Source organism: Natator depressus, chromosome 5 (genome assembly GCF_965152275.1).
Source record: "Natator depressus isolate rNatDep1 chromosome 5, rNatDep2.hap1, whole genome shotgun sequence".
Lineage (NCBI taxonomy): Eukaryota > Metazoa > Chordata > Testudines > Cheloniidae > Natator > Natator depressus.
Window position 1 is genome coordinate 110,139,471 of NC_134238.1, and position 21,292 is coordinate 110,160,762.

Here is a 21,292-nt window from a genome sequence, read left to right on the forward strand (position 1 = left end):
AAAAAAAAAAGAATTGGGAATGTTTTGAAAGCTGGATACCATAACAGAATAATTAATGTGCCAAGAGGCCAGCGATAATCATTTATGTGGGAATGGAATAAATGGTCAACCACAATCCACCTGGTGGGAAAAAATAATAAAAGAACCTTATAAAAATTCATGCGCTTTGCCCTTTCAGTTGCACGTATTATTCCAAAAACATCTCACTGTAAAGTAACGTGTTCAGCCAGAAGAACAGTAGGGAATATCATAGGCAGTTTCTTTTTCAGTTGCTAAAAAAAAATGTATATTGGGGATTTTGAAATTCTTAGTTATATTGTGCACAAGGTGAAACAGAATCATCTGCAGAACAGAGCAGCAGTGAAAAGTAAGAGTGCAGGGTCTTCATTGTGCAGGGTCAATGCCAGAGAATATCATTCAAAGCGATAGAGGAAGAAGAGACAGAAAGTTGAATAAAGAAAAAAGGACAGAGAAAGGGAAGAGCCTGCAGTGTGAGATGAATTGAAGAGGGAAAGGAAAAGAAAAAAGGAGAGAACAGTCACACCAATTATTTTATAATGTAATGCCGAAAAGGTCAAGTATTTCTATTTACAACACAGGAGTTATCTTAAGTGTGTGTACAATTTTGTGCGTGCCTGACTTGAGTGAAAATCATGGTGTGCACAGAAGTTGTGGAGGATTGTGTGCTTGCACTCACACAGACATGGCAGTTTGCACATATGGATTGTGGGTCACAGTGTCCAAGATGGATGCATAAGCATTTTTCAAGATCTGGCCCATAATGTCCCAGGTGTGTTATTATATTCTTGGGAGCACGGGTAAATGAAAGAAAGAGTCTTTTTAAAAAGTCTCAGCTTGTATTTTGTGTGGAACATTTATTCTTCACTGGCATTTTAACTTGTGTTCTAAGACCCAGCATCCCTGCTGATGTTCATGCTATTTTATGATAGTTCCTTCAGCAAGAATCATAGAAATTGGTGATGGAAAAAGCCTATTAGACTATCATCTAGTCCAGCGGTATCCAATGGAAATTCGATGCTAGCCACACTGCTAGCCACACTTGTGGTTTTAAATTTTTCTTATTAGCCACATTATAAAAAAGCCACATTACGCCACATTCTAAAAAAGCCACATGCATTAGCCACAAATCAATAGCCTATTAGCCTCATGTGGCTAGTGGCGAACATATTGGACACTGCTGATCTAGTCCATAGGCCTAGCTATGTGAGAAGGCTGAATTGGTTTAATTTAAAGTGTGATTTTAAACCAGTTTAGTTAAACCAGGGCAAACATCTGCATAGAGGCTCTTATTTCAGTGCAAGAATGGCCTTGTGTGGTTTAGTTTCTGTCAGTTAGGAATGGATTTAAACCAAACCGAACTAAGTCACTCTTAAACTGAACTAAAGCTGTCCACACTTTTGAACTCGTTTGATATCAGTTTAAAAAACAATTTAAATTAAACCAGTGCAACTTTCTGCTGTAGACCAGGCCAATCTTTCTCCCAGTGCTGGGTTTTTCTCTCCAATACATTTTGTAACCTATTTTTAAATGCCCAAAGAGATGAAGTATCCATCACTTCCTTTGCAAAATCATTCTACATCCAGAGATCACTTCAAGGAAGTGCTTCTTAACATTAAAAGAAAATGTTATCTTTCTTACTTTTTGCCCAGAAATCCTAGTTATGACCATTATATCACTCTACCTCCTCCTTCTCCACCCTTGGGGCCACAATGTGACTGGCCTCGCATTGGTGCCCAAGGGGTGGGGAAGAGTTAGGCCTTTGTGGAGGGGCCAGCCAGCAAATACATAGCAGAGACACTATCCCAGATGAACACCTGTGCACTGAGGACGGGTGGGAGGAAGATGGGGCAATGCCTCCCCCAACACCAGTCTGGGAAGTTTGCTGGGCACAGGAGGAGTGCATGATGCACCCTTTCACAGGGAGACAGAGCCCCAACAAGGAATCCTGACTGAGCCAGAGTGTTTCTAATAATTTGCCCTTGGCAAAATGCTTAAAACTTAAAACTTTTCATTTCACATCTGGATTTTGTCACAGTTAACCATGCCTTTGTCACTTTAAGTCTGGATTAGTGCAGTACACTCTAAATGGGGCTTGTATTACACCTATGCTCCATGATTTGCATTGACCACCAAATTATTTCTGGGGGAGTTTAAGGTATGGGTTTTGCTCTATAAAGAGCTAGGTGCTGTGGGACTAATTATCTAAGACACTGCTCCTTCCCTCGTAAAATACTATGACAGCTGAGATCAGCCAAAATGCTTGAGTTCATAGACCCTTGGGAAGTGCAGGTGCCCTAGAAATTATTTCTCACCCTTTGGGTTAATATAATCCAGATCTAATGACCTACAAGAAAAGCTGCAGGGTTCATCTACTTTCTTAGGCTTTTTTCATGGGGTGAGGGATGTTGAATAGGATGGGAAGGGAGATAAAAGGAAGGAGGAAGAGGGGAAAGAAGTTCTAAGCAGTGCTCTACATTGATTATAATGTAGTTAGGGCTTGCCTACATATGAAAATTAATCCAGAGTAAGATAGTGTGTGAATTTAAAATGGATTAACTGTTCCCAATTAACACCACATATAGATGTCTTATTTCAGAATTAAAGCACCTTATTCTGAATTATCCTAATCAGTGGAATTCCAGAATAAGAGCAACCACATATGGTGTTAATCAGGAATATCTTTTCCAGAATAACTTCCCATGTAGACAAACTCTTAGATTACTTAGGTCTTGTAGTTTGTATAGCACCTAGCACAATGGGCTTGGAGTCTCCAGGTGCTACTGTAATACAAATAAATAATACCTAAGCACTGAGGGGTAACTCATGCTTTATTTCACTTTGGGTGCTATACAATTCTATTCAGATCCCGTCTTAGGGACATACATGATTTTCCCATGGCACCTTCTTGCCAGATGCGCCCCTTTAGCAGCAGAGTGCTGTGGATCTGAGTAGTTATGATGATGTACGCTTTTCTTCTTTAAACAGAAAATTAAAGAAGGGCTGAAATGTGCAGGAGTGTGCATGTGCATGCGTGTGTGAGAGACAGAAGATGAGTGACTAAAAATACAATTCCCCTACTAGGTGATGCCTGCATTCTTTCTAAAAATATGTAAAACTCAGTGACCACTTGGTGCCTTAGTACTGTAATTAGAATTCATTCTGAAGAACAAAAAGGGACAGGACACACATTTTTTCCGCATTCCTTTTTAGTGTAGACCAATGACTCTCAACTTTTAACAGCTGAAGAGTACTAGTTCATTAAACAAAGGGCCCAACTCTTCATTCCTTGTGAGCAAAAAACTCCCAGTGACTTCAGAAAGTCCCCAAAATAATTACACATCATACACCGCCCAGTCCTGCAAGGAGTCAATGGAGATTGTGCATGCTCCCCATCTCTTAGGAGGTGCCCAGGTTCAGGCCCACAATATACAAATGTATATGTAATGAGTATATCAGAAAGAAATTCTATCTCCTCTTAGTTTGCTATCACAGAGTAAATGTAGATTCGACCCTTCCATCTGTGTGTTTTCTGAGTGGTTGTGTTTCAGTTTCTGTATCTTTAAAAAACAAAGTAATTGCCATCCATGTTAGGACCTATTCATACATGAAAAAAGACCCGCATTCTAAGCTAGGCAGAAAAGCCACCTGCTTGAGCGCCATTGCTCTGGACATTTTGAGTAAACTCGCTGTTGGAGGGCAAGAGAACTGATTCAGTGAGGTGCTGAAGTCAATCAAAAGGATGGCTGGGCTAGCGAAGCATGTGAAGCAATTCATTTAGATCAAAGGTCCATACAGAACTACAGATCCATTCAAGACTTACTTGGTAAAATTATTGTAAAAAGAGAAAAAGCAGAACAGGCATTCTGTTGCTAATTTCCATCTGTGATCAGGAGAAGCCCAGGACTGAGTACAGTGTAACTGGGTTAAGAGAGCCATTAGTGAGACAGGTCAGACTGAGTTTGCATTAAGAGTTTGCATTAAGATGCATTAAGATGTACAATCAATATATTTGGCTTTCGAATGGCTGTTTTGATGATACATAAAGCAATATCCATTTTGATGAATTCTGTTTTTTTTAAAAAAATCAATAAATGTACCATTTATTTACCTTTCAACTTCCTTGTTCTCCATTAACCTCTGATAAAATGCAAAAAGCTGCATATATGCAGTGCTAAGTCTGCAGATAAGGACTCAAAGTCAGGAAATGACAAAGTTCAGGTTGTCCATACAACTTTAACTTTGTCCATTTGTGTTTATGCCTTATGATAGAATGTAATTACTGACTAAAGTCTCTGAGCTCTGCTTTGCAGTATTTCTCTTTCTTTTACTCCTATGCTATATCTCTTGAAACTTTGATCTTTTCACTCTTCTGGCAAAGGGGGTGAAATATTTTCTCTACTAAAGTCAATGGGAAAATTCCCATTGACTTTAATGGAGCTCAGGTTTCACCAAGAATGTTCAGACTTACAGCAAGTGTTTGTATGGGACCCTGCTAATCACAGACCTCCACTTTTGAAAACTTATGGTACCTCCTCTCTTCCAGATATGCACAAACTTTGGGGTGATTATCATTGCACACTGCACAAAGATTTGTTCAGTCATGTAGTGCAACATTCTTCACAGAGACAAACAGTCCTACAGACCTTACTGTTCTTTCATGGGAGTGGGTCACTGTCACCCCGGAATCATAAAAAGCTTGGAATATACTTTAGACACCTGCTACTGGCCAATTAGAGGGAAAATATATTGTCCAGTTTTGTAGTCAGTACACTATTTGCCTATCTAGCCCGTGAATCTTGGTTCAAAGAACTTATAAAACATATGTCTTCTACAGGACTCTTCCAAAGGTTCACTACAGATATCACTAAACCTGCATTGACTCCCAAAGGTAACAAGTGTATGTGTTTGCTACTGAGGATTGTTTTGACTAATTTGTTAATTTATATCCTATGCCTTATTAGAAAGCCTCCACCATCACCAAATATTTATTTAATTATTACAATCATGATCAAGGTGTGCTGGAATCCTTACATTAGTTGAATCTAAACCAATAGTTGCAATTGTAACTGAGTTTCTTTTGTAAGTCCAATTGTAGCACACCTCTAAAATATACCAAAAGTCACACTGGCCTCAAAATTGGTAAGCTAAATCTGGAACAGTTCTACAAAATCTGTTCTACAACATCTTAAATAGATACCTATTGTATATAGTGAAAAAATGTTTCTTCAATGAGCCATAAGTGAGCTGGCAAAGTGAACCAGAAAGACCAAAACCCAGAAACCATATTTTCTGATTCAAAAAACAAAGCAAAACAAAACACAAATAGGGTTAATGCCTAGAAAAAAGAGTGTGATACACAAAAAGCTACTTACAAAGCAGGTACCTTCCTGACAGCTTTGGAATTTAAAATGAATTTGGATTTGTTGCAAACCATTTGAGTTGTTAATCTCTCTCACCTTCCTCTGAATTCAGCAAGAGCTGAAGGTACACAGCTTCTATCAGGGTTTGGGTGCCAATAGAACACTCCCCAAAAATCTACTCACAGGCTCACAACTTTACAGCGAAAGCTATACGAGGGAGTGGAGTTACAAAAGGAATCCTGCAATGTGATAAGCCACATGCTGCTGTGTTTTATTTAGTGCACTAACCGATATAAGGCTCAGGCGAAAGAAAAAAAAAAAAGGACGACAAAAGGAGGTGTTATGTAAAATATAGCAAGTGGAGATTCTATTTTTTGAAAAATCCAGATGGAAAGCTCTAAAATACCATACTTTGATCTAAATTAAGTTTCTAGAACACTATCTCCTGTTTGGGTTTTTTGGGAAGTTATGCAGAAACAATGATGACAGATCTCTTTGGAAAGCTAAAGGGAATCAGAGGGTCTCGTCAGTATTAAATGTTGCTACAGAGAAACCAAACTAAGAACTCCTTACTTTCTTTATTGGTAGAAAATGTATAGTATGGTCTCAGATGATATATCTGTATTACCTACAGTAGATGAAGCTTTGGGATGGAAATTGCATTATGCCAATCCATAAAGGGTGCTTTCTAGGTTCTTTTAATACCAATAACACACTACATGCAACATATGTATGGTAATATGTAGCAGTTACCTCCTTTCTTCATAGCATATTTATAGGAATAAGTTGTCTCATGTATTTATACTTTATAACTGCAAGACTTAAGAAAAATCAGAGGGTAATGAACGTAGCAATTGTAGCATTTTTTCAAATGGTATATTTAATAAATATTTTAAAATTAAAAAAATCCCACCAACCTCTTCAACCCTCAGCCCATAATAAGAAATGAAATAAGTAACTTTATTGAAACAAATATCTAAGATGAGATTTTCTGCAAAAGGCTTAAATGTAAATACCATAGCTGAGTGGGTTGGGTTAATGAGCCACTGAAGGAAATTGGGTGGTGTATTTAAACAAATTAGCCACCAATTTATGTCAAGCAAAAGCTTCTTTCAAGCAAAATAGTTTATAATATTTGTTAGCTAGACAATCTCATACAAGCTAATTGCATCTGGATGCTAGCTTTGACTGGACACCTGGTTGAGCTGGCATCTTCAGTTGTAAAGAGTTTACTGGGTTTATCTAGACTGAGAAAACAAATCAGCTTTGTAAACACACACACACACACACACACACACACATTTTAACTAAGAAATTTGAACATGACTTTCCACCTAGCATAGATAGAAAGATCCACATTTAAAAATGTATTAGTTGGTCATTGTCTCGTCTAGGCCTGGGCTGACCATGAGCAGCAAACATGTTTCAAACAAATCCCAATCTGGACAAACTCTTTGGGGTGTTGGTTAAAACACATTGAGACACACCTCGTGAGGCACTGTGTCTATTCTTCATCTTTGTTCAAGGAGATCAGAATTACATACATAATGTGAATAAAAAGTACTGCCATATGCTGGTTCTTTGTCCACTCATTTCTCTTCCAGCAAGGAAAAGACTTTCTCCAGAAGCCCATATCCTTAATTAACTGTACAGAAGCTATGACAACATATTAAAAATGTGTTAGTAATCCATCTTGAGTGGAGCCTAATGACAACCGAACTTGTCTACATTAGTGCAACAAAAAGCCTTGGAAAAGCTTTCAAAATGTTTACAAATTGTGACAAAGTTCCTCCTCTACCTTGGTGGGTCCTGTGCTTATTGGCGGGTTTTGCTCGCCTCAGAGATTCACAGTAGCCCTCAGTTTGGCCACTTTCATGGCTCAAATCAGCCATTCACTCAGATAACCTCATCACTGGCCAGCATGGGGAAAAGAAAGGAGAACAATCCCCATGGTCTCTGCTGGTCCACCTCGTGGGTCGGGGGACAGGCCAGGGACCTTCCCCTCTGGTGGAACCCACAATCCAAGTCAACTCCTCCTGTATCCAATAGGGAGTTGAGGGGATAGGGGGAACCCAGGCCCGCCCTCTACTCCAGGTTCCAGGCCAGGGCCCTGTGGATCACAGCTGTCTATAGTGTTTTGTGTTACACCTGTGTGACAGCTACAACTCCCTGGGATACTTCCCCATGGCCTCCTCCCAACACCTTCTGTATCCTCTCCACAGGACCTTCCTCCTGATGCCAGATAGCGTTTGTACTCCTCAGTCCTCCAGCAGCACACCCTCTCATTCTCAGCTCCTTGCATGCACCTCACTAACTGGAGTGAGAGCCTTTTTAAACCAGGTGTCCTGATTAGCCTTAATTAATTCTAGCAGCTTCCCAATTGGCTACAGGTGTCCTAATTAGCCTGCCTGCCTGAATTAGTTCTAGAAAGTTCCTTAGTGTTTTGGAATAGTCCCTGTTATTTTACCCAGGGAAAGGGGACCTGCTTAACCTGGAATTAATGTATCTACCTTCGACCACTCTTTTGTAGCCATCTGGCCTGACCCTGTCACAAAATGCAAATATCATGCAAATTTTAAAGTTCTGAAGTAGGCAAACAGTACACGTACTTCCAAAAATCATCAGTTCCTCCTCAAATCCGCCATGTATCCTGATTATGGACATATAAATCCTCCCACACAAGTATATCAATTCTCTCTTTTCCCTCATAAATTTTCCCACTCCTTCCAACACATTACTTTTCTTTCCTCAGCTGTTCTTAACCATCAATTCTATTTCTCCCTGAAATTCATTACTGCACACACCTCCAGGCGCTCCCTTTCAGTTCCTCCTCCCTTCAGTGTACCCCTTCAATGAGGCTCCTGCCTTAGCAATTGCTGTTGTTATACCTGCAGCTCCCTCCCCTCTCTCCCTTCCCCAGCTGGCTACTCATCCCAAGGCCTGGTCAAAAGTTTTCCATCCAAGCATTTGTTCACTAGAAAACGGGGTTTTTCTACTCAATGAAAGTGTTTGCAGAAAGTATTTACTGTCCTCAAAAAAACCTCAATTTTTTCCCATCAGAAAGCCATTTTCCTTCAGTTTTGGTTGAAAATTTCAGTTTGCAGCAGTTTTGGGTTTTTCAATGGAAAGATGAAATTTTCATGGACAATTGCGATTCAAACTAAACATCTGTGGTTTTCATCTACATTTGGCACAGAACCGCCCCCACCCCCATTTTCTGATCAGCTCTTCTCTGGGCTCCTCCCCTAGTAGCTTCTGGGTGCCTGATGGAGGAGTGGGATAAAAACCAGTCAGCAACCAGATCACAGCAGTCAGTCCTGGCTATTCCCATGCTATCCAAAGCTGGAGACTCAGCAGGGCAGGTGGAGGAGCCAGAAAGTAGACTTTAAAGCTGAGATCTTATGATGAGTTGACATTTTCAGCCCTGAAAATACCACAGTAATTGTGGTATATATTTGATGTAAAAGGGAGACAGACAAAAGTAGAGAACTAGCTACTCTGCTGCAGAGCTGGGAGCATTCTAGAAACAACTTCATTTATTCACTCTCACTACAAACATTACATAGCAATAGCCTACTTACTGTGAGCAACAGCAGAAAGGGGTAAGTGCTAAACAGTCTGAATTTGTAAGGCCACTAGAGCAGTAACCGCTGGTTGTTACCATTCAGAATCCACTCCCATTAAGGCAAAGTGGCCACTCTAGCTTTTGGGCTATTTTGTACTGATTCTATAGATTTTGCTGCTAATTGCTTGTGTCATTTCTAAACAACTGTGGTGAAATGGAATCTGAAAAGCCTAGAATTGTACTTTCAATGACGCTGTTCATATCTCAGCGAAGAGACCAGTTTTAAATGGACCTTCCATCTGGGTACAAGCCACTCTGAAGAAGTGAAATGATAAATGAATAAAATACAGTATAGTTCAGTTCTAGTCAATGGGTTTGGGCACTTCAGTATGATTTCTTTCTGGTCCCTGGGTGTAGATTTGAAAATGAACTTGAGACTCCAGGCTCTGGTTCATGTGAGATTATGAAGAATACTGGTGATACGTCAGGCTATGTCTATACTAGAAATATTTTACTGATATAGGAATACTGGTTTACGATACCAGCAAAGCACTCCGAGTGTGACTGCAGCAATCCCAGCAAATCTGCGCTGTTTACTGGTATAGTAAACCACACCCACAAATAAAATAAGTACAGTTTTGCCAGTCTGAATATGTCTACACAAGGAGCTTCTGCTGGCAAAGAGATGACAGTCAGGGATTACACCTATTTACATCCCTGACTACCATAACTATGCTGACAGACATCTGTAGTGTAGACATAGCCTTAGATGTAAGAGAGACATAAGAGAGGGGAATCAGATATTCTGGGCAAGACTCCCTGTCATATTCTGCTACCTAGTTAGGAAACAGAATCGCTATCAAGTGTAGATATGCTCTCTGGATCTGGAAATGGGATCATGAGGAAGAAAAAGGCAGGAATATGCTCTGCCAGATGTCATGAAAATTACTAAAGGCTAGTGGAGTTTAAATGTTAAAATAATCTTTACAAAATTATCTTCTAATTTTTAAAGGATCATAGCAATGGCACAGCAATGAGACAATAGCACATTGAGTAGCCATGCAGAAGTTGTGGTTTCAGATATAATATTAGATTTGGGTTCTTGCCTGCTGATCTTCACTGGTCCCCAAAATTTCTGCCTTCATTGAAATCAGTTGGGTTAGATGGATGTAACTGAGGGCACAGTTTTTCTGAACTGGTACCTGAGGAAAGTATTTAAATTGCTCTGCTCTTCTAGTATTACCATTCAGATATGACCAGTCTAGACAATAGCCAGGATTCATCCATATTACTTTTCCTTCCAGCTTGAAGAAAAAATACTAAAAAGGAAGGATAGGAAGTGACTTAATAGTTTCACTGCTGCCTCAATGTAGTTGATATGTGATGGTCCATGTAACTTGCACAACACTTTGAAATGTATATATTCCCATATAACATTACAAAGGAAGATCAATGCATTCCTGTGCAGCATAGAAGCATCAGTGTGGATCAGTTGTCACGACATTAAAAATGGGAAAGTTCTTCCAGATAAAGAGATAACAGAACTCTCTTTTATACAAAAGTACAAGATTAATATTGAAATGGACAGACCATTTAATCACGTGTGCGTGTGTGTGTGTGTGTGCGTGTGTGTGAAGGAGTGAGAGGAGGGAGGGAATGTATATCCATTTATAAAAAGAAAAAAGAAAAGGAGTACTTGTGGCACCTTAGAGACTAACCAGTTTATTTGAGCATGAGCTTTCATGAGCTACAGCTCACTTCATCGGATGCTATGCATCCATAGCATATGCTATGCTATATTTTATGGCTATGACATAAGATCACTCTGACAACATGCAGCTATAGTTGGCAGTGGAATTTTTCTTTTGCTCTGTCTGTTGGAGCACTGCATAACACAGATGCGTGCAGTTTGGTCTCAATAGAACAAATATTACCTTCCCAGTTTATCTAGAGTACAAGCTAGGTAATTTCTGTTATGGTATCTAACTTCATGAAGGTGGAGAGGAGACTTATGAATGTCCCAGTCACAATTAAGTTATCCTGATTCTTCTACAAATGAAGTTAAATGTTCAAAAAGAATCAGGTACCATTAAGCTTAGAAGAATTGTTTAATATTCTTCTGCTTCTTTGAGTGATGGTATAGTGAAGAAGTAGGTTTTACTGCATGACCTGGAGATATAGAGGGAAGGATTTTTCTCAATATCCTTTGGGAGGATATTCCAGAGCCTTGAATCTGCTGTTGAGAAGGTTTGACCTCCAGCTTCATTGAATATATACCCAGGCTCTGCTAAGTGTAGTACAGATGATCACAGTGGCCATAGGAAGTCTTGGAAGGAGAGGCAGTCTTTGAGAACATGGACAGATTCCATTTAGGGCTTTGTAAATCAGAAACCTGAATGGGGAGGCAGCGTAAATTGTGAAGCATAATAGGTTGTCTTTGACTCATCCTTCATAGGAACCAAGCTGCCATATTTAGTAATAGTCATAGGTGGCAGGTATCGCAGGCCGGGGGAAGTGGAGCCTCCCCAAAGAGCCAGGGGTGGCCCCACCCAAGCTCTGTCCTGAGGCTCCTGCTTACTTTCTGCTCTTCCCCCGTGGCCCAGGTGGTTCACATGCCGCCTGGGGCCACAGTTTCTTCTTTAACTTCTTACCTAGGACCAGTTACAGAGCACGACATCAGTCTGAAGGTGATAAATTCATGAAGCATTGTAGCTTAGTCATTTTCTGAGAGAAATATATACAGCATTCTTACTAGCCTAAAGCGAAGAATTATGCTTTCAATAGCAAATGCTATTTGATTGTTCTGGGTCAGTAATGAGCCCGGGGTGCCATGCTTTTTCTGTTTCTGTCTAACCTATTTTTCAATGAAAAATTGGGTTCTCAATTTTTTGTTGAAAAACCAAACACCCAAAAATCCAAAAGTCTGAAAAGAAAAATCAACCCCCAAAATATATTATTCTGGAAATGGAAACTCCCAGGAGTTCTCTATGGGCCAGGCTCCACAGTTAGACTTTATCTCACATGATGCACTGCGTCTACTCATCAAGAGGTGGACCATGGTACATCATGGGAGATGTAGTTTGATTAGAGAGCCCAGCCTCTAGAGGAGAATGGGGACATGATGCACCACAGTGGCATTTCTGAATCAAAATATTTTAATTTGAAAAAGGCTATATAGAGCTGTGTGACAGCTTTTGATTAGTACAGTTCCACTGTATACTTATATTTGAAATCAGCAACTTTTTTCAAGCATTTTATTCGCTGGTGGAGGCGGCAGGGAAGAGGGGCTGTCAGAAAGTCAAATACTATGGCCGGGTAATGTACTGATCATTAATAAGCTAACATTTATAGTCATGCAAGATAAGGATAGTCCGATCTTATGCTCCAGGCCATAAAGTTGACTGCCACAAGGTAGGAAATGAAATTCCTCTCTCCTTATTTCACATTCAGGTACATCTGAGATACCAACAGAGGCAAGATATCAGACTAGATGGTACAACGTTTTGATTCTGTTGGGCAAATCCTTATGCTGCTAATGGCAGCTTGTAACTCGGTTAACGTAGCACATTATTTTATTTCATATGAAGTCTATGCTATTCTGACAAAATAGGAATAAAGCAGCTTGAATTCATACAACACATTGTATTAGGCTATGTCTACACTTAAAATGTGTAGGTGCAGCACTTCAATGTAATCCACCTCTCTGAGAGGCAGTCGCTAGGCAGACAGAAGAATTCTAGTACTGTCTACATCGGTGGTTAAGTTGGTTTAACTACATCTCTCAGGGATGTGGATTTTTCACACCCATGAGAGACACAGCTGTAGACTAGCCCTAAGCGTACCAGCTGGACAACCATGCAAAGTGCGGCAAAGCTTCAACTTTCATGGTCTTCCAAGCGAGTCGGCAGCCAGCCCCATCTAAGGAAGAGGCCAGCATCTTGCAGCATGGGAGGGGAAGCTTGTGAAAACTGAGAGTACTCACTGACTTGCAAGAGCAGGCCTTTGGGTATAAGATGCTACTTGTTTTATTTCTCTGAGGAACTAACGCATATACAAGAAACAAAAAGTTTTGAAGGCTTCTCTTCAAAAATCCTAAAATTCAGCTTGATTTTAGATACTGAAAATATCTCATTTTAACAAAAAAACCTGAGCTATTTGTCTCATATATGCAGCATTGGAAATGAATATGAACACATGGCCAATTTTTACGCAGCCTCAAGCTCGTCTTTGACTTTGAATGTGCCATTAATTACAAGTCCAAATGCTACTGTAACCACCCATTTGGCAGATGCAATCAGGTAGTTAGACAATAGTCTCTGATTCTGCAAACATTTACCCCTCAACTGAGGGAAACATCCCAATTAAGGAAACATTGACTGCACTAAGACTTAAACATAAGATTAAAGTTAAACATGTGTCTAAACGCTTTCCTGAGTCAGGGCTATAAGCATTGACCTTCTAAGTTAATCGCAAGACTCCCACTGGTTTCACTGGGCATTGGATAGGCCCTAAGTACTTCCTACTTATAAATGTTGGCAGGATTGGGATCTAATGCTAACATCTGTGTTGAAGTTAACTATGCCCTCAAAATTATGCCAGAAAAACTGGAGGGCATTTTAAAAAATCAGGTTAACTCATAGCTGTTGAATAATTCAGAAAGCTGAGGTCATTAAATAATTCTTCTCAGACTTTGTGGTTAGGTCATCCATAAATGAACATATCTTATTGAATGTGTTATGTCAAAACCACAGTATAAAAGATATAGATATAAGTATACATTATATATTAGTATATACTTACTAGTATATATGTATTATTTACTTTAGTGAAAACATTATCTGTTGTATGTCTTTATCTGAAAGAAACAAAACTGCAAATGCAAATGACAAAAATATGAAAAAGAATGATGACAGATCACACTGTCAGTGAAATCATGCAAAGAGGAAACACATAATCCCCCAAAAGAAGGAAGAAGAAAAAAAAGAAAAAGCAAACACGCCAAAGGCACTAAAAAAGACTTACAGAAAGCGAATACAAACAATTCTAAAATATTTCTTACCTTCTTCAGTCATTGTGTCATAATATTTTAGCTTTCCATATGATCCAAGCTCTACAACATCACAGTAAAAGACATAAAGATAAGGAACCAGCAGACATTCAAGAAATCTACACATTTGCACATGTGCTTAATAAAGTTCGGAGGGATTATGTAAAATTTCTGCAGAATTATAGGCATACATGGATTGTTGAAATGGTGAACCGTGAATTTTTTCACTGCAAATTTCAGAAGTCACTTGCTACAGTTAAGTGACTTGACTGGATGGGATTTGGGGACAAGCACTGTAGTTAAGGACTAAGACTATGTCTACACTAGAGACCTTACAGCAGCACAGCTGTACCGCTGCACCTGCACTGCTGTAAGGTGTCCTGTGTAGCTGCTCTGTGCTGGCGGGAGAGAGCTCTCCTGCCAGCATAATTAAATCACCACTATGAGCGGCGCTGTCCACACCGGTACTTTTGTCAGAGAAACTTATATTGGTCAGGGGTGTGTTTTTTCACACCCCTGACTGACAAAAGTTTTACTGACAAAAGTGCTAGTGTAAGACATAGCCTAACTTTCAGAGCGACAAGTGATTTGTGGTACCTTAATTTATTTTAGATACCTTAAAGAGGCCTGATTTGCAGAAGTGCTGTGAACCTGCCCTTTGAAAATCAAGTTCTTTTAATGTGTTTCAAGTTGGGCACCCAAAAATTGAGACATCCCAAATGACCAGTCACTTTTTGAAAATGTATGCCCTAATGAATGGGACTGGGTCTCCAGGTTTGGAATCTAAAAACAAAGGTTCTAATGGTGGTTCTGTTGCTGACTTGCTGTCTGAACATGGATACATAACTTAGACTTAGTTTTATCATCGGTAAAGCTAGAGAATTTATATTTACCTATCCCAGGGGATTCTGTGACGTCTACTTAAATAATGTTTGTAAAGTGCTATACAGGTACTTAGTATTTATTAAGACCAGTCAGTGGCAGAAGACAGACTAGAACTTAGGAGGACACTCCTCCTGACACTCAAGCCTTTGCTTATTCCGCTAGATAATTTGGCTTTTGTGAGGCATCACCTCCTCTTCATCCAGAAGTTTTTTAAAGTTCATTTTTTTCTGTGAAGCTGTTTCTTTCAAGTTTTGCATGATTCATTATGAATAATTTACAATCTTCCAAAATGTTATGTAAAATGATATTTGAGGGATTCAAAATCATGCAAAATGTACTGGAAAAAAATTTTGCACAAATGTGACATTTTTCATCAATTTCACTCAGTTCTACCTTTAATGTAAAACTTTAATAATTGCACTTCTGAGTATTCAACACTTAGCAGCAATAGCAATCTTAAGATTTATAGATATCTAACAAGTTGATGATGGGATTTTCAGATCAATTATTCTTTCCTCATATTCATGAACGCACTTAAGAAATTAATTATAAAAATGCTAGCTCATTATTTTGTTCTTAGCCCATTGTTTGGAGCTGATGTACTGCATGGTCTATTCAAAGAGTTTTCACTTGGGTAAATTTCAATAGACATCTTGAACTTAGTTTTCATTCTAAGGTATTGTGATGATATGCAAATCTGGTATTTAAAAAGATCCTTTGTTTATACTAACAATTTCAAACACTTGATTCTGTTAGATGAGCATTTCTGAGGCCACTTATGTGATACAGGGAAAACTATATGGCATAAAAACAAAGTCTACAGTCTTTTCTTTATCACTATGATTTTTAAAGTGCTGTACACTTATTCATTGTAAAAGATTGTGTTACATGAATAATCAACATATTAACAAAAATGATCATATGTAATATGTATTCATATTTGTACAGTCTCTTCTTTTCTCCATGAGTATGTAAATAGGCACACACACATATACATGTATATAAATGTTATCGTTAGTCTCATTTAGAGCAAAGACAGCAGTCTACTAAAGAAAGGATTTTATATAGTTTTGTAAAAAACTTTCTATAACAAAGGAAGTTCTAGTCTGTACATGCTGGTTTTAACCCTAAATAAATACAGGTGATGATTTAGCACCTGAATTCCTTACCCAAGCAAAACTCCCACTGATTTCAGTGTGGATTTTCCCTGAGTACGGAGCCCAGGACTGGATATATTGTTTAGTTAGAACTCTGGTTATCTTAACTACAGGGTTCAAATTAACTTTTAACAGTTCTTCCTCTTTTAAACTTGTGCTCCCTGATGACTGTCCCAGTTCCCCTGGGATCAGATGTACTGAAGACTGGGGAGAGAAGCCAGTGGAGGTTCTTGACAGAGAGAGGAGTGAAAGGATGCCCTAAAGGAAAGAGGAGCAGTGAAATTGGACCCGGAAGCAGATGCTTGGGAACAAGAGAGCTGATAAGGGGATGGATATAGTAATCAGGAAAGAAGGGTCCAATATGAGCGGGGAAATGGAGTAGGGGACAGGAAGGCAATACAGCACTGCGGGAAAGAAGGCATCTACCCAAGAGGGGTTGGGGAACTGACAAAACAATTGTGTGGAAGGGCATTAGTGTAAGACAGGGGACCTGCTGGGAAAGAGATGAGACACAGAGGAGATTCCAACAATGGAAGGGTGAAGAACGTAGACCCAAATACCCAGGCAGCAGAAAGCAAAATCACATTAGAAGGGCACGAGAGGAGATACAGTAGGGATCAGGTTTAGATCTGGGTTTGCTGCTGTCCCCACTGAAAGGAGGCACATAGAGAGACAGGAAGAAGAAAAAAAGACAAACTTAACACAAATAAGAGAGAAGGAAAGAAGACATTTACACAATAAGAATGCATGATGCTGGCACTGGTTGCGTTCCTGGATTTTAGATATAGCGAGTGTGCGGCCAAGACTAGTAATTTCAGACTAAAAGGATTTAAAATAGTTTAATTCCCACATTGTTAGAAAACCTACTGCCTGTGAAACTCAGACCTTGCAGGTGAGACTACATTCCCCAAAGCTTTTATAGCCCTGCTCATGCTTTGCAGAAGCAACAGGGTAGTGAGCACACTGCACACTGACCGCACTATTTTGCAGTCCCCTGTACTTACTGATGAGAATTATCCCATTGACTTGAATAAGACTACTTGGGTGAGTATGTGCTAGTCAACATCATTATAGGTAAAAGAATTGGATACTAAATAGATACAACAAAAATGACAGTAAAAATGTTAGCAACGTCCGTTCTGTCACACGTTGCCACTTGGTATGTCATCTCTGGAGTTCCATGGATGCAGGCATTTCCAAGACTACAGCTCTTGTATGGGAATTGCAGCAATGATGGGTCACAGTGAATAGAGCATGACACAGACCCCCTGAAATATCTGAGGATTAAAATCCAGTACACAGACAATGTAGGATGCAATATGATATAACTAACTTTAAGATTCCCTCCTCAGATTGAGCCTACTTTTTGAAGATTTAGGCCAAAATATTCAGACTTGGGTGCCAAAAATTAGGCACCAAAATCTATACATACAAATTTGTTGTTAAAATATTTCACATTAATATTAACCTGACATAAACCTTCCAACAGGTAGATTTTACTTAGTACATATTTTACACCTATTGTGCAAAAACTAGGCAGTCTTACTGCCACCCATGTCTCATCCCTGGAGTGCATCTGACCTTTGGGATTCATCTGTAATCTTCCCATTGTAATAGATTTTTCATTTTTATTATCTTGCCATTGTAAGATATTTTAATTAGGGAGGGAGTGAACTGGTTTGGATACAATAGGGACCTACACAAATGTTCATCCAAAATTCAAACTGAATTCGACTACCTTTTTTTTTTTTTTTTTTTTGAGGCTTAAAAAAAGATTGCATCTCTCTGAACCTCCTGATTTCAGTCAGAACTGGAAATGAAATATTGTGAAAAAAATTATTCTTGATGCTGTTTATGATTAGAGCTGGTTGGGATTGTGTGTCTGGGGATTGTTTGAGCCTTTGTTCCCTGGATCATCCTGGATCATCTTTGATCAGCCTCAATCAGCCTTGTGATCACCCTCCCCTGTGTGATTAATGAGGGGGTAGGGCTGACCTCGGAGAGAAGGCCTTAAAAGCCAGAGGCTAAGCGACCAAGGGGAGCTAGCAAACAGGGGACCACAAATAGGGGACCGCAAACAGGGGAGTTTGAGAGGGATTTTGTGGGAGGGAGTCATAATATAATTGCTATGGTTAGGAAGGGACGCATTGCAAGTGCCAACACTGTTCCTGTCTCCTCCACCTGCTCCTGTCTCCAGACAGAGAACCTAACCACAGATGCCTCTACCCAGATCCTGGTGTGGATTTGCAGAGACTGTGGCCTGCATTTCCCACTCTCAGAAAGCCAGGCTGTGAAAGGTGTGAAAGGTGCCTGCTGGTGGAATCTCTCAGGAAGCAGGTGGGAGAGCTACAGGAGGAGGTGGCTAGGCTGAGGAGCATCTGTGCACACAAGGAATTCATTGACAATATTCACGTGGAGACTTCCAAGGCTGAGGATGCTATCCAGCTACAGAGGATTGCTGTCATGCCACCGGAGGAAGAAGATAAGGCTCTGTCACAGGGAGGACACTGGCTACTGGTTACTTCTGGCAGCAGGCAATGCTCCACCCCTACTCCCAACCCACCCACCATGGTGATGGAAAACCGTTATGCTGCCCTGGCAGTGAGCGATGAGGAATCACCCCCGAAGGTGGAGGTGGAGAAGCCATGTAACTCCAAGGCTGGGAGGATCACAGCCACCACTCCCAGGAGGAAATGTAAAGTAGTGGTGGTTGGTGACTCTCTTCTGAGGGGGACGGAGGCACCCATCTGTCGCCCTGCCCTGGCATCCTGGGGGGTATGCTGCTTGCCAGGGGCCTGTATCCAAGATGTTATGGAGGAATTGTCAAGGATCATCCGTGCCTCTGACTACTACCCCATGCTAGTCATCCATGTGGGCACTAATGATACTGCAAGGTATAACCCTCAGATGAGATCAGATCAGATCAGAAGTGACTACAGTGTGTAGTCTGGGTGTAAGGGTGAAGGAGTTGGTAGTGCAGGTGGTGTTCTCTTCATCCTTCTGGTCAAGGGTAGGGGCCCAGGCAGACACAGATGCATCCTGGAGGTGAATGCCAGGAGGTCTTCGGCTTCTTTGATCACAGGATGCTATCCAAGGAAGAAAGACTGCTAAGCAGAGATGGGGTCCACCTATCAAGGAAGGGGAAGAGCATATTTGGATACAGACTGGCTAACCTCATGAGGAGGGCTTTAAACTAGGTTCAAAAGGGGCAGGTGACCAAAACCCACAGGTAAGTCGAAAACATGGAGACCTGAGAGAAGGGTCGGAATTTGAGGGGCTTATGGGCTGTTGTAGGAGGGATAAAGGAGAGACAAGCTAGAACTGTGGGGGGGGGGCGAAATCAAATCAGTATCTTAAATGTCTGTATACTAATGCAAGAAATATGGGGGATAAGCAGGAAGAACTCAAAATGCTAGTAAATAAACTCAACTATGACATAGTTAGCATCACAGAGGCTTGGTGGGATAATATCCATGACTGGAATATTGGTATAGAAAGGAAGAGCAATTGGTATTGCTCAGGAAGGACAGGTAGGGAAAATAAGAAGGAGGTGTTGCCTTGTATATGAAAATGTATATACTTGCACTGAGGTTGAGATGGAAATAGGAGACAGACTTGTTCAAAGTCTCTGGGTAAGGACAAAAGGGGTAAAAAACAAGGGTGATGTCATGGTAGGGTCTAGTATAGACCACCTAACGAGGAAGAAGAGGGGGATGAGGCTTTTTTAAGCAACTTACAAAATCATCCAAACCACAGGACTTGGTGGTAATGAGGGACATCAACTACTCAGACATCTGTTGAAAAAACAATACAGCTGGCACAGATTATCCAACAAATTCTTGGAATGTATTGGAGACAATTTTATTTTAGAAAGTGGAGAAAGCTACAGGGGAGAGGCTGTTCTAGATTTGATTTTGACAAATAGGGAGAAACTGGTTGAGATTTTGAAAGTGGAAGGTAGCCTGGGTAAAAGTGATTATGAAATGGTAGAGTTCATGATTTTAAGGAATGGTAGGAGGGAAAACAGCAAAATAAAGACAATGGATTTTAAGAAGGTGGACTTTAGAAAACTCAGGGAGTTGGTAGGTAAGATCCCGTGGAAAGCAAGTCTAAGGGGAAAAACAATTGAAGACAGTTGGCAGTTTTTCAAAAAGACCTTATTAAGGGCACACAAGCAAACTATTCCACTGCATAGGAAAGATAGAAAGTATGGCTCAACCAGGAGATTGTCAATGATCTGAAACTCAAAAAAGAGTCCTACAAACAGTGGAAACTAGATCAAATTACAAAGGATGAATATAAACAAATAACACAAGTATGTAGGGACAAAATTAGAAAGGTCAAGGCACAAAACAAGATCAAACTATCTAGAGACATAAAGGGTAACAAGAAAATATTCTACAAATACATTAGAAGCAAGAGGAAGACCAAGGACGGGGTAGTCCTGTTACTCAATGAGGGGGGGAAACAATAACAGAAAATGTGCAAATGGCAGAGGTGCATAATAACTTTTGTTTTGGTTTTCACCAAGAAGGTTGGTGGTGATTGGACATCTAACATAGCGAATGCCAGTGAAAATGAGATAGGATCAGAGCCTAAAATAGGGAAAGAACAAGTTAAAAATGACTTAGACAAGTTAGATGTCTTCAAGTCACCAGAGCCTGATGAAATGCATCCTAGAATACTCAAGGAGCTGACTGAGGTGATATCTGAGCCATTAGCAAATATCTTTGAAAAGTCATGGAAAACAGGAGAGATTCCAGAAGACTGGAAAAGGGCAAATACAGTACAAATCTATAAAAAGGGAAATAAGGACAATACAGGGAATTACAGACCAGTCAGCTTAACTTCTGTACCCGGAAAGATAATGGAGCAAATAATAAAACAATCAATTTGCAAACATCTAGAAGATAATAAGGTGATAAGTAACAATCAGCATGGATTTGTCAAGAACAAATCATGTCAAACCAACCTGATAGCTTTCTTTGACAGGGTAGCAAGGCTTGTGGATAGATGGGGAAGCAGTAGACGTGGTATATCTTGAATTTAATAAAGCTTTTGATACCGTCTCACATGACCTTCTCATAAACAAACTAGGGAAATGCAACCTAGATGGAGCTATTATAGGTTGGGTGCATAACTGGTTGGAAAACCATTTCTGGAGAGTAGTTATCAGTGGTTCACAGTCAAGCTGGAAGGGCATGTCAAGTAGTGTCTCACAGGGATCAGTTCTGGGTCCGGTTCCATTCAATATCTT

At 40.1% G+C, this 21,292-nt stretch overlaps 1 protein-coding gene across 2 annotated transcripts in view; it reads right to left on the bottom strand.

Moving 5' to 3' along the window:
* The window catches only part of SLC24A2 (solute carrier family 24 member 2), a 170,276-nt gene that overhangs the window by 45,642 nt on the left and 103,342 nt on the right, over positions 1-21,292 (bottom strand). The window contains exon 5 of one of the 2 annotated variants that reach the window (XM_074953454.1): positions 14,006-14,056. The exons of the other annotated variant lie outside the window; for it this stretch is intronic. Within the exon in view, the coding sequence (XP_074809555.1) occupies positions 14,006-14,056 (51 nt within the window). The remainder of the gene's footprint in view (positions 1-14,005; positions 14,057-21,292) is intronic. 2 annotated transcript variants of the gene reach the window in all.